Raw genomic sequence first — 22970 nt, 5'->3', positions numbered from 1 at the left:
GGGAGGGAGGATGGGCAGCCTGAGCACCCTGCTTTCAGTCCTTTGTGACAGCTAATGAAATTTAACATGTTATTGACCAGACCCCACTGTCTCTGACTCAAAAACAATTTGTGACTGCTGAGGATTGTTTTCAGTAGTTCTTAACTTACAAGACAGTTCTTTTTGTTTTAATAATTAAAATTACTAATTTTTTGGGCTAAACTAAACCAAATGGACTTTGCTCTCCCCTGGAAGAGCTGTTTATGTAACACCTGTTTAAAGTAGTTTAAAATTCCCAAATTTAAGCAGTTTAAAACTCCAGTCCGTTAAACTGTGTGAAATAAAATACTGAAATTACTGTATTTGTTGTGATTTTTTTTTTAAGTCCATCCCCCCTCCACCTGACTTGCTTCCCAGTTTAGCCCTGTGTCCCAGGGCTGGATTGATGCCTGCCCCATTCCCAGAGAGTGGGCAGGACCATGCCGAGGTACAAACCGCTGCTTTCTCAGCTGTAAAAGCATTAGCGAGCAGTTTGCAGTGTCGCTGGCATTCCAGGCTCTGTGGCCGGTCAGGATTAGATATCCAGGGCCGTGTCTATTCCCGGGACAGCGAGCAGGGCTTCGGAGTCTCCCCGCACCAGGAACGCTCCCGTGCGCTTCTCCCAGGATATTTTAAAGCCGCGTGTGCGCTCCAGGGAACGCGGCTCGGCTGCACAGACAAACCCCCAGAGATGCTGTCAGGCACCGATGGGTTAAAGATCTGGGGGCTCCCCATACCAAACCCCGTTTTTTTGGCAGCCCGGCTCCTCAGTCTCTGCCCCTGTCCCACTTTCCCACAACCTCGCCTGCCTCCTCCTCCTCCTCCTTATATATTCATGAAGCGGGGCAGCTGGGGTGAAAGAAAAGCTGGGCGAGCCGGGGCGGCCGCACAGGAAGAGGAACTCGGTGTGCCGGGCTCGGCACGGCCGGGACGGACCCTGCTCTTTATCCCAATCCCGGTTTTCCTCCGCGCCGGGACAGCGCTGGCTGGCAGCGGGCAGAGCCCGGCGGCCGCGGAGCTCCGGGTGCCGGGAGAGGAGAGCTGTAAGTAAGCGAGGCACTCTCAGCACGGTTAAGATCACATTTTTGGGGGGGATGTTTCCTTTTCTAGCTCAGAGCCAGGCCTGGGGTGGGGCTGCAGCCGCCCCCCTGCTCTGCTGGCTCCCCAGCACACCTCCAACCCACTAAAGGGGCTGGGGATGTTTTCCTGGATGTTTCCCGGGGATGTTTTCCTGGACCTACAGGTGGAGGAGAGAGAGGCTTGAAGGAGAAGACACAAGCAGGGCCTTTCTATGTAATTCACATAAGCTTATTTCAAAATATTGAGCCCTTCTCCAGCCTGTTTTGCTCTGGAGAGATTGGCACGGAGTCACTAAAGCCTGGTGTTGAAGGATTATATTGCAGTTGTGCTTTTTTGGGGGGGAGGGAGGGTTCTCAGAGTTCACATGTGCCTGCCTCCTCTGATCTCTTACAGCTCCCATGGTCTCACTTCCATCCCCTTTCCTCTGGGATTGCAAGGAAAGCACACACCTCTGTTACTGCAGAGAAAGCCTTGGGGTATCCTGCCTGTAATTTAACCCTTGGGATAACTGGAATATACTAAAAGGGTGCAACAGGAGTTTCTCTCAGCTGGAGGGAGTGGGGATCTGATCAGCTCAAGCCTTAGCTGGACAATATCAGCACAGCCAGCACCCCTTATCCAATGAGAGCTCCATCCCAGCTTGCACCCTGACCCCAGCAATCCCCCATTCCAGGGCTGGCCCTTTGCCTTGCTGCACGATGTGCTGCCAGTCTGATCCAAGCAGCAGCACCTCTTCACCCTACCCAGCCTTGCTGTGTGCAGCCACAGGGAGTGTGCTGATCCATTAGCCCTAAATTCAGGGGACTCTGGTACCGGGTGTCCCTGCCAGCACTGAGCATCCCATTAACCCACTGCCTCTGCACGATGGGCCACCAACTTCACACCCCACTGCCGAGGTGCTCCCTTCCGACCTCTGCTAATGCCTCCGTGTTTTCTCCCTGTCCAGGTGCAGCTCTAAGATGAAACCTCCGTCTGGGCAAGGTGTAAGGCTGGCATGCCTTCTCCTGACTCTGGCTGCCCCCTGCCTTCCCAGCCCCCTCTGGAAGGACCGGGACTCCCTGATGCAGGAGGAGAAAGCCCGTCAGACAGGGGGCAACTTGGTGCTGAGCAGGCAGGAGCAGCAGCTCAGTACAAAGCTCGTAAAGCTCAAGAAGAAGGAAGTGGAAGCAGCCATAGCTACAGGGCAGTTTCCTCCAAGCATGCACTTCTTCCGGGCAAAAAGCCTCATTGATCAGAGCACGGTGTTCAGCATCTTAAAGCGCATGCCTAAAGGTAGGCTTGGCTTAAGGACCCTCAACTCACTCATCCTTTCTCATCTTCTGCTTTCTGAGCTGGGACAAAACACAGGATGTGGGAGACAAGCTTCTGAGAGCTGTAAATTTGGCTCATTGGGTTTCAGGAAAGGCCCTGAGGAGAGGAAGAGGGGGATGGATTGGGTGAATACACATTTCCAGCAATTGTGGCCTTTGGTTTAACTTACAATATGGATCCTAAAGTCTTTCAAGAGTGGAGAAGGGACAGAGGAAGCAAAGGCAACAAGAAATACCAGACATCCCCATTTACTCAGCATGTTCCAGCCAGGGCCTCTCTTTTTCCCACATACACATTCCACAAACAGGCTACCAACCATATTCTATATCTCAGCCAAAAGCACTGCATCCCCCAAAAAGTGTTTCTGCAGCTGGTTCTGCAGCAGATCTGGAAGTGTGCTGGAAGGTCTGGGGGCAGTAGAGGAAGAAGGGGCTACCTCTAACACTGAAATCTTTATGTTCATTGCTTGTGGTATACAAGTCAAAGCCTGTCACTTCCAGCACTTAAAGTGAGCTTGTAAAAGGGGGAGAGAGAGCAACATTTTACACGGGCAGGTAGTGACAGGACCAGGGGGATCAGAATTGAATTAAAAGAGGAGAGGTTTAGATTAGATATTAGTAAGTCTACTCAGAGGGTGGTGAGGCACTGGAACAGGTTGGCCAGAGAAGTTGTGGCTGCCCCATCCCTGGAAGTTTTCACAGCCAGATTGGATGTGACCCTGAGCAATCTTCCCACCTTCTCCCTCCCAGTTTTTCCTGTGAGATGCAGATCCCAGACCTGCAGCATCCCAATCCATTAACATAAACAATTAGTGTGTCAGAAATGTCATTATCCTTTCATGGCTGAATTGAACAGTTAGAAATTTAAAAGTACTCCCCTCTTCACCTCCAGTATCATTGATACCAAGTGGGAGTCAAAACAAATAATTAACACTTTTCAATCCTGGCAATCTTTAAATGGGCTCTTGGAATCTTTGCAAGGGCTGTAAGCTTTTAGGGCCAAGATCACATCCTTGTAGCTGTTTGAGTAGGATTTGATCAGAGCCCCTGGGAGTTCCTGTTGTTTCAAGCACTATGGTAATGTCTGTTGCTGCTCTCATAGGGAAGAAGGTGACATTGCCAGCCAGAGGAGGGTCAGGTTTGCAGCATGCCCAGTCTGGTGCACCAGCTCTGCTGAGAGCAGCAACCACAGCTCCTCAGCATCTTTACAGCCAGACCCTCTGTAGTGGGAGATCATAGACACGACTCTATATTAGATTAGTCCACTATAAATTATAGTCTGGAACTTAATGTAATGTCAAATACATACCAGTCTTGTTCTTGCTATTCATGTTCTCCCTTTACCCTTGAGGGTATCAAAGCTATTTTGACTAAGAGGTCTCCCCTAGACTAATAGAATATCTAAGACTTCAGCTCTCACAGTACCTTCCCTTTACAAAGGTGAGGCTTAGTTCAAGCACCAATAACAGCAGGAGTCTTTGGAAAAGGAGAGATTTCAGCAAAATGAAATGATGAGGAAGGTGAGCATACAGAGGATGCTTCCTGTGCCAGGAAAGCTGGCAGCTGCCAACATACTGCACAATAACAGAGCGCCCCAGAGGCCCTCTGTGCTGGCCAGCAGCAGATGTACAATGTAAGTGAGCCTGCTTTTGATAAGGCACAGAAGTAAACTGTACTTCTGCGTCCGAGTGCAATTCCCCAGAGTAACGTGGTCTGGGATTTTGGTGTGTGCCAGAGCTCCAGAGAGCTGAGAGAAGAGACACGGACTAGACACAAAAATTGAAGCTGGGATCCAGACAGCTGAGATACAGAGCTCTGCTTCAGGTGTGCTTCAGCCAGCGTGCCTTGTGAACTGCTGCCTCCTGTGCAAGTTTCTCTCTAAAACAGCGGGGCCTGAGCCAGCTCACAGCAAACTCTGCCTGAAAGGCCTTTAATAACTCAGAGCATTTTCCATCCCAGTGGAGAAGCAGAGCTCCCTATTGATTTCCCCCCTCCCTGTGCTCCCAGGGAGCTGTCACGCTCTGCCTGCCCAGTGTCTGATGTGGAGGGGGCCACATCCTCCAGCCTGGGGGAGGCAGAGCAGCACTGCAGTCCTTGCTGGGAGAACTCACCCACAGCCTTCTAGAAGCATTTCCAGACACCCCTGGATGAGCAAACAAACTGCTACCCCATTAAACCTGGGCAAACAAACTGCTACGATGTCAGAACCCAGGATACCCCTCTGGGTGCCCTGGATGACACGTGCCCCTGGCAGGAAGCCAAAAACACTTGGGATTTTGATCTTAACCCATGGAGCAAATTGCCAACCTTGTATGAAGAATGACAAGTCACAGAAGTTTAAGTAGAGTAATAATGAATTAGTCACGGGGTGAAAAGTGGAGTTTTGGGGATTTTACTATAGGGGGTCTAGGAGGCAAGATGGAGGGATCTGGGTGTTGGCCTGTCCTTTTTCCTAGCCTCCATCTTCTGTGTGATATTGGCACTTTTGGATTGGTTTAGAATAGAAGTAGACAGTCTAACATAGGTGATAGGTATTGGAAAATAACGATAAATAAAGTACATGTAACTCATAGTATAAAATGTAGACACCAGCCCAGGACAGAACAGTGTGCCCTTGACAGACCTGCAGAGCAGACCTGTGTGGGTCTGAAAAACAGTATTTGAGATAATCTATAATAAACAACCTTGTGAGACAGAGCTGAAGAATCCCAACCCTTTCTTTGACCATCAGGCTGGGAAAAAGGAACTCTTGGGGTCATTCTGAACACAGGGAACCCGAGACTACCCCGTTAAACCTTCTCCCCAGCTGCCTGGGCTCACCAGGGCATTCCTGTCCCCCACCAGGTGCTGTGCTCCACCTGCACGACTTGGCCATGCTGAGCGTGGGCTGGCTGGTGTTCAATGCCTCCTACCTGCCCGACTGCTACATCTGCTTCACCCCCACGGGCTCCGTGCGCTTCCGCTTCTCCCGGCCGCGCCCGCCGCGCCCGCCGCCGGCCCCGTGCTCCCCGTGGCTCCTGCTGGACACCTACCGGGGACAGCTGAGGGACGTGGCCGAGTTTGACAGAGGGTGAGTGGAGGGGGTGGCCTCTTGGTGCTCCGTGGTGGAGCCAGCAGGAGCATCCTGGTCCAGCTTTCCCAGTTTGCTCGCTGCTCTGCGAGCGAGGAACTCCGTCTAGGGCTGTGAAAAAGTAAATAGCAATGTAAGAGCCTGAAGGCTGCTGCATTAAATATGGTCCCTTACCAGAGTCAGGGACCATAAAAACTGAATTTTTCTCTGCACGCATGCTGAAGTAAATTTATGAGACCTGGCCGCAGCTTTCCTCAGCACTGAACGGGCTCTCAGTGTGGGACAGGGCTGCATGGTGCCTCATCCAGTGAGGTATCCAAAAACTGGGTGAGGAAGCCAGGTAGCTGATGAACCGGCTCTCCCCAACAGCAGAGAAGTCCTTTGCAAAGTCATTGTTTTGATTCAGAGCAAGAAGTTGGGCAAATTATTTAACTACTGCACCAGCAAAAACCCTCAAACTTCCCAAAATAAAACCCAACCCAACTGTTCCTCCAAACACCAAACCTGTTTTCTCAGGCCTACCGTTGAAATCCTACTGGCACCCATCAGCTGGAAGCACGAGGCACTCATTCCCACCAGGAGCTGTGCCTCGCCCTCCTGGGCACTGGCTGAGCCAAGGAACCCCACACACAGGACCCCTGGCTGGTTTGGGGGCTCCTTCCCCTCCAACACCCTCCTGCTAGCAGAGCTCCATGCCCTACAGGCAGCTGTCCAGGTGCTCACACCTGAGCTGGCTTCCCCAGAGCATCACTCACCCTCCTGCAGGAGCTCCTCTCCCTGCAGGCAGCTCCTGCCTTTGCTGCTGGCAGCCTTTTATCAGGGCTGGGCTCTCTGAACCACCTGGCATTTAATCACTTCCAGGTGGCTGGGGAGAGCCTGGCTCCCCCTCTAGGCAGTGGTGATGGGAGCACAGAGTCCTATCTCCCCGTCCAGGGGCCATTGATCCCGGGACAAAGCCCTGCTGAAAAGGCCAAGAGGAAGCATGCAGCTCTGCCGTGGTGTGTGGGGGGCTGGAGGGAGCACGCTAAATAATGCATGAAGTCAGACACTGAGCGATGAGGACAAAGGAAAATATTGAGTAGCCATCCATTCAGAGGGCACCGCTGTCCGTGGCGCTCCGGGGGCTGGGGTCTGCAGGAAAAAAAAGTGTGGGGTGTCCTGTAATGACAGACAGTATTGCCATGCCAACACACAAGGAGAGGGCTGGATCGAGGCAGTGCAGGTGACCCCAATTCCAGCATTTCCCTAGTGAAACTTGGTGGGTTTTACTGCAGTGCTCTTCAGTGAGGTTGTGCGCTCTCAAATAGAGACCTTTTAACTCTTGGTGAGCTGGTGTCCCCTCCACATGGAAGCTGTCTGAGCTCTGTGCCCTGCAGATCTGGGAAGGAGGTCAGGTTGGGAAGCTGAGGAGCTTCCAGACTTGTGGCATGTAATGGCCTTCCCTCCCCAAAACAGCAATGGGCAGGGCAGAGGGGTCTGACTCACCAGGGCATCCACCATCCCTCTATTATGGAAGTCCAGAAGGGAAGGGGAAAGTGATGCCAGACCCTGGGCTCTTGACCTTTTATATCCTGAGGCTCAACTGCCCTGACACTTGATGGACAAAACAAGATCAAGTGAGAAATCACCAGAGAGAAAACTGATTCCCCATTATGTCCCTTCCATTTCTTCTGGGAGTGATGAGGAAGGAAAGATGACAGCACCAGCTCTCTTCAACCACACCAGGAGACCCATAAATAACGTGCAAGAGGTTGGATTTTGAAACAGCTTCACTTCCTTAAAGCCCAAGCAATTGCACTGAGCATTTAGAGGTGTCTCAGGAGCAAGCCTTCACTGCACTTGTTTTTGGTTGTGTTTCCATGGCATGATGCCACTTTCTGGCAGAGGCTGAAGGGCAGGGCATCCTGTACACCCTGTACACCTGGGTGACTGGGTCTGTGCATTGTGTGGTTCCCTCTGTTCCTGTGTGGAAACACTTGTTTTCAGAGGCAGTACTGCCACATTCCTCTTCTTTTGTATTTCTCTCACAGTGTTTAGTGGCCACAAGTCAGAGCAGGACTTCAGAGTGGCAGGCACTGCACAGAGACACAAGACACAGCCTCGCTGCAAGGGTCTCCCCAAATGTGGAGGGGAGACCGAGGCAGAGGCCAGTGAAGTGATTTTCCTCAGCAAACACGTGCCTGAGCCAAGAACAAACTTGGATCTCTGGCATCCTGGGTGCTCACTTATCCATTTGAGTATGTTGTCCTTCGTTTCTTGCCCTTCTGTGCTCATCACCACAAAATCACAGAGGAGTCATTAGGCATAATGTGCAAGCACACCAACAACAGCCACGCTGAGGCACTTCCCCTCCCATTCTCATCTAATCCCCGGGCACTAGTCTAGGGGTTAGGAATGCTTTTGGCCGTCTGGAAATAGGTCTCTAGCCAGGAATAGGCCCCAATCTGTTCTGCTTCTCAGTTTCTGGAAACTCTCCCAGTCTCTTGAACATGTGCATCCCAGGCTACCTCTCTCCTGCACTCCTCTTTGCCCTTGAGCACTGACAAGCTGAGAGAAAGCAGATGTCAGAGGGAAGAACGGATGGATAGTTGGGTGGTTTCAAGGAAGTGTCAAGGGAATATGGCAGCAGGGAAGGGCTCTCATGCAAGGCAGCGTGGATCAGCAAATGTGAAGGAACAATGGAAATGTTTCTGAGAAGCTGCACCTCTTTCACCTTACATTATTTCTGACCAGGAAGGGGTAGAATACAGGGAAATCTGCAAGATTTTTTTTGCTGTTTGCATTTTTAAGTGCATATACATACATGTGTGTGTGTGTGTGTGCTTTGGAAGGGACTCCTTTTGTTTGTTTCCCTCAAGAGAAGGTCTAATCATTCCTATTCAAAGCACACATCTCATGGGCCAAGACCCTGGAGTATTGTGTTACTGGTGAGCTTCCAAAGGATGCTCTGAGGAGAGCCAGGAGACCAGAGGCCAAGGGACAGGAAAACGAAGGGAATTTTGCTTTCATACTTAAAAGGAAAAACAATCCTCACTTATTTTCTCCACAATCAATTACGATACAGGAGAATGTCATTCTTTCCCTCAAGAAGCAACATAATGGCCGCCACCTCCAAAGCAAGAGCATGCCCCCGGATATTTAGGGAAGCAGCATTGACATTCCAGATATTTGTAAAATACCACTGCACACCCCCCACCAGCAGCACAAGGGCTGAGGCTGTGCCCAGCAGAGCTCTCTATCACCAGGATGAAGTCATCTGTGAGGGAGCTGACACCACGGCCGAGGCTTCAGGGACAGCTCCCCTGGGCACTGGCTGCTGCCCCGGCTGCCATCACCTTCCCCTCTGTCTTCTGACTGCCTTATCTCACAGAAAAATAGGGCAGTGTGTGCAGTAAGAGGGGGGGAAAAAAGGAATAAAAATCCACTACAGAAACAAAGCACTCCACTCCCACTACAAGTCTCCCCTTGGGGAGAAGAAGAGGGGATGAGAGAGAGCGAGAGAAAGCGAATGAACCACATGTGACAGATGTTAGTCACACTATTTAATGCACCACTGGAAGACATTTAGATACTATGGTGAGGAGAGGGGCATAATTACCCATTGAGAAGAGAAAAAGGAGCAGGAAAAAGAATCCCTTTAAAAACAAGGCAACAAAACCTTTCACTTCTGTATTACATAGCACAGGAAAGGAAAAGGGGGATAAAACCCAGGAAAAGAGAAGGCAAACCCACAGTTGAAAATAAATAATCCTTGGCTGGTCATTTTTGCTGTGCCCCTTTGGGCATATGCATTGCAATAGCATTGTTCAGTGCATATATGACATGACATGGAAGGCTATTTGTAGCCTGCACCTGATCACTGGCAAAGGCCCATTCCAGAAAAGAAGCAAAAAAGGAATGTATTTATGAAGCTTTGCTTCATCTGCACGAGCTACTGATGGCAAAAGTCCCCGAACCCTTAGGAGATTATCTGGTTATCAAGGACGGATCACTATTATGCAATAAATCTTCAACAGTTGTAAGGATCAATAATCAGTCTCAAAGGGAAGGGGATTATAAAGAGAAGTCCAATTTGATTTATGTGCTTTTAGGAGCAGGGTGGTGTGGGGATTTATTGCTGTTTCTAGCCCAAGAGCACAGGCTAAGTAAACAACCGCGAGTTTGTACAGCCGGATTTAAGGCAGGGAGCGGAGCTGGAGGAGCCGAGTTCTCACAGGAGAAGGGGAGAAAGTGCTGGGAGCCCGACTAAGCACCCATCCTTATCTGGAAGGAGCTGCCTGCGGTGCGAGAACGGGCTTGCACATCCTTTTGATCCACGGGGAGGTTTTTCCCTGAGCGCTCGCAGCGCCGGTGGGAACAGCCCCGCTCGGCTCCCGGTGCCGAGCTGGAGGGGAGCTGCCCTTCGGCCACGAGGGGAGGGCAAAATCCTCCTTCCCCCAGCCCTTCCCACACGGAAACTCCCTGATGAGCAGCGGCACAGCCCCGCTCCGCTGGACCAGCGCCCTCAGGATGCTCCTGAACCGGCATTCCTGGTTTCTAGGGTGATGCCGGGGTGTCTCCTCGCTTCCGTGGTCCAGCTCGGTCTTCTCTGGTTGCATGGATTACTGAGCAGTAGCTGGGGTTGCCCAGTGTCCTGCGATAAAGGCACCAAAGCCCCCATTGTAATGCATGGGAGGGCAGAGCCCAAGTTGCTGTGGAAACCTTAACTCTGAGTTTTCCTGACTGCTGAGCATTTAAAGTCTCGTCCTTAACAGTAGTAGCATGTCTTTTATGTCCAGGTTTGCTTCTAAAATTGTTCCTGGCAAAGAAATTAACAGAGTGAGGAAGAAACGAAACTGCAGGCCCTGGAAGAGAATCCTTAGAGAGTGAAACATCAGGCAAATCCTGGGGGAACGGGCTCTGTTTTATGGGCAGGATGGAGGGATTCAAAAGGCATATCTGTCCAGGATGTCTTAGTTTATGAATCTGGACCAGATCACATTTTACATCTGTAGGGGGGCTGTGGGGGTTTAATTCCATCCACAGAAGTGTCCTGGATGAAGATAATAAGATCACAAATCAAAGCCACACCTCCCATATAACAGAGCAGAGCACTGCACGAGGATGGGGGCCAAGACATCAAACAGGAAACATTATTAAAGATCAGTAGCTGTTATTGAGGGGAAACAATATACCCAGATGAAAGCTGAAGCATGGCTGAAGGTATTTCTGTCTGAACCTGCTTAGCCCCTGACACGAGATAAGCACTGGGCCAGCAAGAAAACATCTGTAGGTTTCTGTGATGGCTTCCATTTGTCCACCCAGGAATGAAGTTAATCACCCCTGCATTGCCATTTTAGACTTTGCCCACTGGTAGGAGAAATTTATTATGAGCCACTCTTCAGGTGGAAGAAGGAGGGCTGTTGCCAGAGCCAGGGCTTCCTTCAGGTGGGATGAAGGCTATCAGCTTGCCAGAGGATGGTGGTGTGGCAGAGATGTTCACCCTGGCCTAAATGCAAGCTGTCACCCACAATTAGATATTCTTGCAATTTACTGCCTCCCTTAAAGTCTGCTTGATAAAACTACCCACTGTCTCCCTGGATTTCTGAAAGAGGATTATATGCCAGCTGAGTGGATGGAGGAAATAAATACATTTCCATCACACTAAGGAAAAGCTAGGACTGAGATTCTTATCAACTGTTTCCCTGAAGTAGCTATCAGCAAGGCAGGTGGGGAGTCAGGTTTGTTCTCAGTGGCTGGGAAAAATGATTTCTGATTCAGAACTGTCTTCCCCTTGCATTTTTGAATGGCATATTTTGACAATACAAAGGTATCAGGACAGCTTATGGGCTCAGCAAGCAGGCTGGTGGTGGCCCAGTACATGGCATGTCCTGTAAACTCAGTCTGCCTTTAGGTGCTGAACAAAGGACCAAGTGTTGTGACATCTTATCTGCGTTGAAGATTCTCGGGAAAACATATTATCTGCAGGAGTAACGTGCCTGCCTGCTTTCAGATTAGGGATACCCCGGGTAGCAGAGTACAAATTGTATAAAAGATTTTCAGGTTAGGGATACCCCGGGTAGCAGAGTATAATTGATTTAAAAGCACTACACTTGCTTTTGTAATTCTGTTCTTTGAAAAAGGGACGGGGCAGGTTTTAAGCACCTACTCCTACCCTGCTTACAGCTCAGCATGTATCATACAAATTCCGTGCCAGCCATTAGAGGAGTAAATCCAGGTGGCAGAAAAATGACCTGAATGCCTCCTAGCTGCACCAGTCACTGCTGTGCTGCAGTGCCAACAGGCTCTGTTTGCTCTCCTCATTCCTTCTCTTCTCCCTTTTCTATAGCTTGCTGAGAAACCTGACCCTGGTGACAGATGCCCCTGAGCTGGCCTACCCTTCTCAGGCTTTCATTTGGAAAAGATTTGAAGAAATCTTTCTCATTGCCTCTGGACTTATCTGCTATGCACCTGTGTTCAAGGCCTATTTCTACCAGGGGCTGCTGGAGCTCTATGAAGATAACATACAGTATGTTGAGATAAGAGCTATCCTGCCTGCGGTACGTGGGGTTTGGCTTCTCTAGTAGTCTTTTAAATCCTTATTTCTCCACAGCTTTTCTCAAGCCCTATCTTGAATTTAGTTTTTGGATGTTTGCATACCTGCCCTTCTAAGGATGCTGGAAAGCCTTGATCATATTCAAACATCTGTCTTGGAGATTTGCATAGGCAAGGGCTTGAAAGTGAGAGATTCTTTGTTCTTAATGGCTAAGAATGAGAAATTCTTTGCTCTTAATGTCACCTTCTGTGACATAGGCACAAAACTACATTGTACAGTCAGACTGGGAGCTGGGTCAAAATCTTGCTCATTGGGAAGATGTAGCTCAGTTTTGTCTGCACCAGAATCACTTGTTCTGTGGCAGCTACTCTGAACAAATTTTCTGTCTTGGATAGAGACTTATTCTGCAATACTTATTTTAATCATCAGCTTATTTCAGAATGATTGCTCTGAATAGGTGAGTCAATCAATTGGCAAAACACAACCTCCCACAATTTGCAGACAACTCAAAAATTTTAGCTGTATGTATGAAGTATGAACTGCTCCTTTCAATGCCATTAACACCAAAATCTGGAAATGATTCAGGCCTTTCACCCAGAGCTGGTCTGGTTGTCCTCCAAGCCCACTCTGCCCTAATGCCTCCCCAAGCACCAGCAGACCACATCACCCTAAGTGTTCCCACTTTCCCAGTGACAATTTTGTCACTGCAGACACACCTTTCCCATGCAATTCTCCAGCCCAGCTCCATGCAGGACTCTGTGGGGGTGAGAGTTCTGTCAGTCTCTGAGAGGAGAAGGATGCATTGCAAAGGGGGAGGAAAAAAAAAAAAGGACGTGGAGAAGTCCACAAAGTTAACATGAGTCTTACTTGGGGGTTGCCATAAGCCAGTTGCCCTGAATTCAGCCACCACCTGTCTTTGGGGAACCTAGAAAGAGAAAAAATAACAGCAATGTCAAGATGCCTGTGCTGTGAGGCAGCGTCCCCCAAGGCCACACAGGTTTCCAGGCCAAGAGTACCTGCCACGATACAAGTGCGTGGGCCTGACTGGAAAATACCCTGCCTTTACCATCAGCCCTTAGACACGGTTGTAGGTCCTTTTGAAGAGAGGCTTGGCAGGGAGGATTTGCTTCCCATCCAGCTCCTGACGCTGGCAGCAGCTGTGGGAGCCTGCAGAGCCCTGGGGCTTGCTCGCAACCAGCAGCTGTGAGCTCAGTGCTGTGAGCCCCAGGGCTGTGAGCTCCAGGGCTGTGAGCCCCAGGGCTGTGAGCTTCAGGGCTGTCAGCTCCAGGGCTGTCATCCCCAGTGCTGTGAGCTCCAGAGCTGTGAGCCCCAATGCTGTAGGCTCCAGAGCTGTGAGCCCCAGTGCTGTAGGCTCCAGAGCTTTGAGCCCCAGTGCTGTGAGCTCCAATGCTGTGAGACCCAGTGCTGTGAGCTCTAATGCTGTCAGCTCCAATGCTGTGAGCTCCAGAGCTGTGAGCTCCAGGCAGGCTACCTGCTGCCCGGGTACCATTTCAGGGAATTCCAGGAGCCGTGGCCACGCCGGGATGGAGGGCAGAGCAGGCAGCGAAGGCTGAAGCTGGGGTGAGAGAGCAAGGAAATGCTTCATGGGGAAAGTCAAGGTGAGCAGGGTGTGACTGGAATAGCAAGATGCTCGTGTGGCTGGAGATCCTCCACAAGGCTCCACGGCAGCGCTGAGGCTGCAAAAACTCTCCTTGCAGCAAAGCCTGCCAGAAGCGGCCCCGAGGTAAAGTAAATGAAACTGGGATTTAGTGTGAAACGGCAAACACTGTGGAAAAGCCCCCTAAGCCCAGCTGTGTTTGCAGATTCAGCTGTGTAAAGTCTCACATTCCCATGGGCTGCAGCTGGGGAAAATTCCCTCTGAGCATCTGCAGCTGCCCCACGGTTGCTGGTGCCTGCAAGGGGGACACTGGATTGTGACAGGGTGTGGGGCTTTGCAGGGGCATCCCTGCAAGGGACAGCACCAGAGAGGAAGTTAGGGGGTGAAGTGGAGTAGTGGAAGGCTGGAGGAGAAAGGTGACAGAGAAAAGGATGGTGAGAAGGCTGAGAGGAGAACTGATGGAGTGGTTTCAGCTGCTGTCTGTGAGCAACTGCAGGCAGGGCCTTTGTGGGTTAGTATCAATTCAGGGTGTCCACCCCTGCTGAAATCAGGGCAAAAGCCCTGAGAACAGCCCTGGTAGTGAGGAACCTCCAGAGCAAGTTGAGGAGACAGAGAAAACGGGTTATTTTTCCCAGTTTGCAGCCAGAGACCTAGGAAAGCATGGCAAGACTAAATGATGACTCAAGGTCACGAAGCAAACCTCTGGCAGAGGGGAGCAGGAGCCCAGCTCAGCTGGTAGCTTATGGAGCTCAGCCATCGCGTGCCTTGGGGCTGCCTCGGCTGACAGATTGCCACTGCAAGGCACAGAGCATGTGTGAGCTGCAGACAGCTGGACAAAACACTGCAGTGCTGGATACACACAGGAGTAAGAGGTCACGGTCTCATCGGGGTTCTGAAACTTATATCACATGGGAGGTGGGAAACTCACTCCTTGGTTCTTGCCAGCTGGTAAAGGCTTGAAGAAGGAAATGCTCTGCACAGATTTTACCGCTTTTGTTTTCCTGCCCTGCTCTCAGGACCACAGCACTCTGCTTCTCCCAAGGTTTTTGTCACTTCCTTTCTCCCACCTTCCAGTAAAACACCTCTTCTGACTACTGCTTGTCACGTGCTTTTCACGCTGCAGGTGTATGAGCTGGATGGCACCAAGCACAATAAGTCATGGTCTGTGGCAGCCTACCGGGAAGTGACCAGGCAGTTCGTGAAGGAGCACCCAGACTTTGTTGGAGCCAAGGTTATATTTGCAGCACACAGGTAGAGGCTGAGCAGGGCTGAGAGCGGCTGTGCCGTGTCAGGGGTGGGCAGAGGGCCGGGAGAGGCAGTGCTGGGCTGGAGTGCTAAAGTTGGTTTGCAATGTCCAATATGCATCATTGGAGCTGGCGTGCTGACTCCTGAGACATTCCCTGGCACGTGTGAAAGGCTGAGGGTGAGAATTCATCCACATGAGTCTGCCTACGTGCGAGGCGAGCACCAGGGGAGCATCTGTGAGCCCTGGGAGTGGGAATGAGCCCGGGCAGGGCTGCCTGTGTGCATGTCCAAGCCATGCCTGCTCTCCTCCCGAGCCTGGATGCACTCCCTGCCCTGCAGACACTGAAGCAGTGACAGCAGTGCCCGAGTGTGGGCACTTGGTGTGGCAGAGGTGCCCGTGGCACCCGGCACACGCCGCTCCCCGCAGCCTGTGTACGGTATGTCCACACAAGGCTGCCCTCCAAGGCAGCCAGATGCAATGAAGTCATGTGAGGTGATCCTCAGCAGGCAGAGCAGACCTCTCAGCAGCACTGGCTCGCTCTGGTTTGGCACAATGCCCTCTCCAGCTCAGAGCTGGCTTGTCTCTCTGGCCAGCTTGAGTATGGACGCAGTCTGCAAAATGCACTGAGAAGTTTAAGTCTGATAGGGCTGGAGGAAACCTAAATGTAAAATTCTCTTGAAATGCAGTTACTGCCTCACCTCCCAATAAAACAGCCAAGAGGAAAGACAAAAAATTAAAAATTTTCTTTCCACATTGTTGTGCTCCCTTCCCTGCTTGGTAAATGGGAAAGCCAGTGAGTTAGACAAGCATGCCTCAACTCAAGTGACAGCAGGGTCTAGCCAGGCATTTCCTGGTCATTCATGGGTTTCGTTTCATAATATCAATTTTCTACTGCTGTTCCTCTAGAGACCTGAAGCTGGTTGTCAGATTCAAGAGCTTCTTGCATTTTGGAAGAACCCCTGGGGCCCCCATTTCTCAACTCAAACCCTGAGAAGGCAGGCCCACGGGAGCCAGCTCCTGCAGCGCTTTCTCTCTCTTGCTCTCTAGGATGCTGAATGTCTCCCAGATTAAAGAAGCCATCACCACTGCCATGGCACTCAGAGCCCGCTTCCCAGACACCCTGGCAGGCTTCGACCTGGTAACTGTGTTTCTTCTGGGGCTTCACATTGACCCCTGCTGATATAACCACATATATACCCGGGCATATGTTGTATACCAGAGCCAGAACCTCTGCTGCTGCACTGAAATCAGTGTTAATGAATTGCAAATCCTCCAGCTAAGGATTTTGTTCAGGGTAATTGACAAAATCCCCTGAAAGAATCAGCTCCCCACCCCACAGCATTGTCATTTCAGCACAGCTGGCACCTCATTTATACAGAGCTGTAAGTCCCACCATCTTCCCAAGCATGCTCAAAAATACCTTTCTGCTTTCCCCAGGTTGGAGATGAGGACAAAGGCCATTCTTTATGGGACCTGAAGGATGCCCTGACCATCCCATATTCCATGGGGGTCAACCTGCCATACTTTTTCCACGCTGGGGAGACTGGTGAGCATGAGGACTCAAGGCTTGTTACTGCTTGCAGAGGCAAGACTGAAAGCTTGCAAAGAGCAGAAGCAGCAAGCCTGGCTCGCTTGCTGGCTGTGTCAAGAGGATGTGTGTGCACACACGTGCACATAACCAGTTTTCCCCTGTGCTTCTCCCCATATCAGCTTGGGGCTGTGGCATTCCCACATGACCCCTCCCTGCTCTGGGCTGTAGGTGTCACATTGCTCAGCATCTTTGAGCTGGTGTAGGAGTTATTGCTGGAAGCCATTTCCCCCTTGGAGCAGCACTCACTTCCCACCCACAGCAGCAGCAGAGTCCCCCAGCCATCATTTTACAATTTAAGGTGAAATAATGTTTGAGCCAGACTTGAGTCTTAACTGAACAGGCTCATCAAAGTAAGTGATGTACCTTCATTCCTGGGCCAATGTATTATTATTGGCAATGTATTATTCAGTCTGCATTGGTGGGATTTATCCTAACCAGGAGAGTCTGTGTAACTTGTGCCTTGTGTGTTGCATGTTGACATCAACAGAAAACATCTGGTTACCCTGGGCTCCCTTTATAGCCACAAGCCCTTCTAAGCCACAATACATCTCATTCTAATGCACAGGCTACTCCCCAATAATTGTTACTTCTCTCCATTGACAAGTAATGAGTCCAGCATAATTAACTCAGCTGCACGAGCAATACTGTAAACATCTAAAGCCAGGTGAGATGAGTGGGTATCTATGCTGGGCAATATCCTGGGCAGATTTAGATCCCTGTTTCACTGAAAATGCAAGTGGAAACTCTGAGCATGAGCAACCCTCTCACCTCACAGCTGGGACATCTATTAACAAAATCATCTGGCAGTCTGAGAAGCTTTATTTCCTCACAGCACGGCAGTGACTCTTGTCTGTCTCTGCTCAGACTGGCAGGGCACCTCTGTAGACAATAACGTGCTGGATGCATTGCTACTGAATACCAGCAGGATTGGCCATGGACTTGCTCTCATTAAACACCCAGTAGCCAAAAATTTGTCTCTGAAGAGGGATGTTCCTGTAGAAGTCTGTCCCATCTCCAACCAGGTATGTTGTTATGTGGCTGGGTCACTGCAGAGGGGTTCACCATCGCTGTGAGGGTCAGCTGGGGGGCACCTACAAGTTTGGATGCACACAGGCTGGCTTAGTTTCCTTTGCAGCACCTTACACTGCAGTTTGCTATGCAGATGTACACTTTGAATATATATAAAGTTTGTAGTGCCAGTCAGCAAAAAAAAAAAAAAAAAAAAAAAAAAAAAAAAAAAAAAAAAAAATCACTTCCTATCCAGAGGAACCTGGGAAGGCAGTCCTCCCTAGTGGAGATGAGGCCCAGAGACACAGAGGTGCCTGAAGAGACATAATTTCATAAAAATTGAAAATACCTCAAAACCAGGAGGGCCACAGGCTGAGAAGCTGGGATTGTAACTGGAAGTCCTGGGTTTTGCAGAATTCATAACCAGTGGGAACTCTTTTGCAGCACATTAGAGTGGTGCCATTGTCCCCTGGGTGCAGCAGAAAGGATACTTTGAGTGGAGATTTGCTGGTGTGAGCCTTAAAGGGGAGAACCCTGAGCTCCAGACATCTCAAGCTAAGCACCAGAGCAAATGTGTAACCAAAAAACTGTTCCTGAATTGCTCACAGTCAAATTGTTCTAAATAAGCACAAGTTATTCACCCCACCGGACTTGATTAAATAAGAAATTAATCTCCTTGTACAGTCAGTGGAGACAAGCTGCTTCCTCCTGCAGCAGTTCAGAGCAGAAAACATTGTGAACAGTCCTCTGGAGCCTGTGCCTCCCTGACCCCTACCTGCTGTCACAGGCAGGTGTCAGTGTGGCACAGCTGCAGCAATAACCTGCTGAGGTGTTCTCTCACTCTTCCCCACCCAGGTCCTGATGCTGGTGGCTGACTTGAGGAGTCACCCTGCAGCTGACCTCATGGCTGAAGGGCACCCCATAGTGATCAGCCCCGATGATCCCCCCATCTTTGGGGCAAAGGGAGTCTCTTATGACTTCTATGAGGTGTTCATGGCCATCGGAGGGATGAATGCTGACCTGAGGACCCTAAAACAGCTTGCACTCAACTCCATAAAGTAAGTTCATCACCTCTTACCTTGTCATAGCAATCATAAGGAGACTATCAGCTTTTCCCCCTTTGCTTGCATTTGGGTTTTGGCCCCAGAGTCTCCTCTGCCACAGGAGCTGGGCTTCTGTCAATCCAAAATCTCCTGTGTGTGTCTCATCCAAAGGCAGGACACAGGGAGCCCAGAGGCTCCTCTGCCTGTGTTCTCAAGTGCCTTTCTCTGACTCCATGCCCCAGTGTATTCCTCTTTTTCCATTCTTTTTGCCTCCACCACCTGTTTCTGGGTTTGTGAGAAATTGTATGTCTTTGTATCACTTGTCTATTTCTGCCAGAATTTGACTTGGTGCAGTGTTTGCCATGACTCATCTGGGAAACACAGAAAAACAATTAGCATTTTGTTTGAGTGTGTTTAACCCTTTTTCTATTAACTGGACAGTTCTGAATGTCCAAAAATAGTTTGGATGTGAAGCCCAGGGTCTTCCTGCACTTTCCTCGGCTCCTGCTTGTTTTACACCATGTCACTCTGTGTGGTGCAGGCATGTCCTGCAAGGGTTAATCTCTTGCTGCCTCCTGCCTTTTCATTTCAGTGCTGCTCTTGAAATAGCTGCCCCCTTGTCTCCTGCCTGACACTGACTTTCCTCCTTCTCACAGATACAGTGCCATGCTACCCGATGAGAAAGCCAAGGCCAAAGAGCTCTGGCAGAAAAAATGGGACCAATTTGTGGCTGACCTCTCTGATAGCTTTCTAAGGGAGCTGTAGAGAGGACAAGGCTCATCTCAGAAGGCATTTGGCAAGCTAGAGTGAGCCAGACTGATTGCTAAGAGGGAGAATGCTTCTTCCACGTGACCTGAGCAGATGAATGGACGTCAAAGTCTCACCTGGCAGCGGGCGGCTCTGCTAAGCCAGGCTTAATGGGCTTAAAGCTAAGAAGGAGCTGCACTATCCTGTGAATCTCATGGGCTGGAGGTAAAAGGCAGCAGTGAGCCTTTAGAGCAACCACAAGAAATCAGCCTGCTCTCAAAAGAGTCAAAACAATTAAAAGCTGCCAATGACCAAATCCCGACATCCTTATTCAGGAAAAGCATGCTTTCCAATTAGAGTCAGCAGGAGATTGCCAGCACGAGGATCTCTGAATTTTGCCTTATCATTACAAAATGCAGACCTTGTCCGGAAACAGCTAAGACAAACATCCAACCATTTGGGCCACTGACCTTCAAGAGAGCAAGGACTGAAAATTACTCTTGTTATGTTTAACCCTGGGCCTGCTGCCAAAATAGCACTGCTAGGTCGAAGAACCAGTCATAGGTCTGATGTCTGCTATTTCAGGACCTACCATGGCTGGAAACAAGCTGGTGGAACTTGCTCCCAGAACATTTAAGCCTGGTTGCACAGTGATCATAAAGCCAGAAGAGAGGTGCCTCAGTTGCCAGCAGTTTTTTTTTACTACAAAGTCTTTTCCTGTCCTCTGGTCAAAAGGAAGACAAAACACATTTCAGGTTAAGTCCAAAACATCCTGGCTTCCCAGACCCAGCTTGACTAAAACTATCCCCCTGCACAAGGCTGTGTTAACACAGACATTTATAGGAAACACCTTTTGGTTTCAGGGAGTTCCACTACCAGCCTTTGTTGCTGTACACATCGTGCAAATGTGGCCTTATTCAGCCTGTCAGAGAGATTTTCACCTTGGCACAGAACTGCTGTGGATATCCACAGAGCTCCTTTGGACCTCCGTGGTTTCCAGCTCCTTGGCAAAAAAAAAAAAAAACCTACACAAGAAATAGTCTCTTGAAGAGCTGATTCCCTGTCCTAACATCATCAAAAATATCAGGAGGAGAACTAGTTTCAGGGAGACAAAAAAAACAAGCCAGAAAAAATAAATCTTAATCAGGTTGCTAAATAAATTCAGAAAAATCCTTCAGCACACGTGTGCCAAGCATGCAGCCAGGATCAAAGAGCATCATTCCCTGACTTCAGTACAATCATGCTGCTTTGCATCAGTCAAGGGAGAATTGACAAAAATTCCTACTGAAAGCCATCTCCCTCCTCTGAACCACAGACTTGCAAAGGCTGTTCCTAATCTGACCAGCCTGGGCCAATTGGCTCTCTTTATGCTTTCTGTTAATTGTCTCAAGCAGCTTGGCTATAGTGTTTATTTCCAGTGACCTTGGCTGGAACACCTTAGCAGGAGGCAAACACACTTATTACAGAAGTGGATCAAGCTGCACAGCCCGTGTGCCCTGTGTTAAATTGCCCACAGTTCACAGGCTGCAACTTCATCCCAGAGAAAATAAAAACCATCTAAACCACACACGCTACAAACCCCATCACAGAACGCAAATAAAATCACAACAGACCAGAAGTGTGTGCATTGCAGAAGGCAGCAACAGAAATGAAAATGTGAGAACCCAGTCACACCCCTCACTAGCTGGGGGGGGTTAAGTGCCTTACACCCCCAACCCTTTTCAGCTACCTCTACTCCAGCTCTCTCTGCCCACACCCCCAACATTTTCCTCTGAAGCATCCTGATGCTTTCTTTGCAGACTGACCTCTCCTGGGCCTTGATACAGATTTGGTCCTGGGAAGGAGTTTTATACTGGAGGAGTAGCCAGAGCAGAGCCACCCTCCCTCCTCCTGTGTGGGTGTTGCACACAGAGCTCAGACTAAGGTCCCCAGGGTAGGCTTTGGTCATGGCCAGGTTATAAATGCTGACCTGGGAAGTGCTTTACCTGTAATGCTGCTGAGGAGAACCACTGCAAACGAGCAGAATGGCAGCTGACCAGCAACCCAAAGCCCTGTCCCTCTCAGCAGCCTGATCTTTCAGCTTTGCTATATGTGGATTGATGAAGAGCTGCATTTGCCATGAGCTGATTCTCCCTTAAATAAGCCTCTTTGCTGCCAAGGTGAAGCTAATCATTGCAGAGCCACTGTGGGAGGAGCTGGGCTTCTCCACACACCATGGTTGACCCATGCCCCTTCCTGAAAGCAGAAAGCTTTCAGCTTTTCCTGCACGTAGTCTCTTGAGGTCCTGAACCACTTTTTGCTTACCTGTAGTCCTCCTTTCTCCTCATTACCTACAGGAGCTGCAGGGCTAGCTCTTCCATTTGCCAAGTGCTTGCTGGAAGCAGTTCACCTGTTGTGTCCACTTTGTTCTTGCTTTCCTAGGAAAAGCCTGCTGTGCACATGGCCATTTACCTACTTCACAGCTGTGCTGTGATGGGGCCAAGTGCCTGGAGCCACCTGTGTGTGCTGCTGCTCAGGATTAAAGCAGAATCAGGTTTCTGCAAAAATCACAGGGGTTTAAAATAGCACAGGTCTGATGCAGCCCTCAAAAATGGGTGACAGAGGGAGGGCCAGCCTGCCTTGCTGCTGGGAATCTGCTCTTCCTTAGAGCATGTCTTAATTGGGAGAAAGGTGCAAATTGAGAAGCCCAGGCTGCATCCTCGCCTCTCTAACTCCAGGTGTGCAAAACAGGAGGAATTTAGGCTGGACCACAGCAGTAATAAAAGATCAATTGATTCCGTTCCATTCAAGCTTCGGGTAAATGTGGCTGCAGGGCTTCACTGAGACTTGGCTTTAGTAGCAAAATTCCAAGGGTTTTGCTGCCAGTCTACTCCCTTTTGCCCAGTACCTTGGCTCCCTGCTCACATTTGTTGGCAAATACATCATATATAATGCTCTCTTGCTTGTCTCTTTCAGAACATAGTCTATAATTAAATTTTCAAACCTGTCTTAATCATGGAGGTTATTTTTCCTTTTTTGGATTTTTACTTTTTGCCTCCCTGTTAAAAAGAAAAGAGGATACCCAGATTTGATGGGGATGTGTCACATGAGGGAGTCTGAAATGCCTTCTCAGCATGCTGCAAAGGGCAGTTTGATCTGGGGAGCTAACACAGAGTTAAGCCTGAGTTACCTGGCCAAGAGACGACACAGGTCCCCTGCTCCCCCTTCCCCAAGCCCCACAGTAGCTGCATCCAGCTCAGGGCTGTGTTTTGAGACAGAGGCCACCTGACAGACAGGATTTGCTCATGCTGCTTCTCCTCCCACTACAGTTTTGTACCATCTCAGGAAAGTAAAGGAATGACTGAAGGTCATTTAACCTCCTTTTAGCATGATTTTAGGAAGGGAATAGAGGAGAAGACTAAATGATCAGCCCATTCTTTTCAAAGAAAGTGAATTCTTTTCAAATAATTGCCTTGTGGAGCACCAGGTGACTACAGGGTACAACGTGAGGCTCTTTGCCCAAAGTACTGCTGGTGGGCATGGGAAGAAAGTGCCAGCCTGAGAGAGCTTCAATATCTGAGATGAAAGAGGAGGAGGCAGCCACAAGGGTGGTGGGAGGGAGGCTGAGTAGAGCAAACATAAAGAAGCAAAAAGAGCCTGCTTCAGTCTCCATCCAGACTCAGGAGCAAGGAAGGAGAGTAGAAAATCCGTGGAAGTTTCTACTA

At 49.7% G+C, this 22970-nt stretch overlaps 1 protein-coding gene across 1 annotated transcript; it reads left to right on the top strand.

Moving 5' to 3' along the window:
* Positions 1 to 929: 929 nt before the first annotated feature.
* Positions 930 to 22259, top strand: ADA2 (adenosine deaminase 2). The gene is made up of 10 exons (XM_064421292.1): positions 930 to 1061; positions 2045 to 2370; positions 5253 to 5478; positions 11807 to 12017; positions 14755 to 14882; positions 15925 to 16015; positions 16315 to 16423; positions 17333 to 17490; positions 18332 to 18534; positions 19176 to 22259. The coding sequence occupies exons 2-10, from the start codon at positions 2058 to 2060 to the stop codon at positions 19282 to 19284; spliced, it is 1548 nt and encodes a 515-aa protein (XP_064277362.1). The 5' UTR covers positions 930 to 1061; positions 2045 to 2057; the 3' UTR covers positions 19285 to 22259.
* The last annotated feature ends 711 nt before the right edge of the window (positions 22260 to 22970 follow it).

Source organism: Passer domesticus, chromosome 5, assembly GCF_036417665.1.
Source record: "Passer domesticus isolate bPasDom1 chromosome 5, bPasDom1.hap1, whole genome shotgun sequence".
In the NCBI taxonomy this organism is placed as follows: Eukaryota; Metazoa; Chordata; class Aves; order Passeriformes; family Passeridae; genus Passer; species Passer domesticus.
The sequence above is the reverse complement of the archived record's forward strand: the minus strand, read 5'-3'. Positions and strand labels throughout refer to the sequence as shown.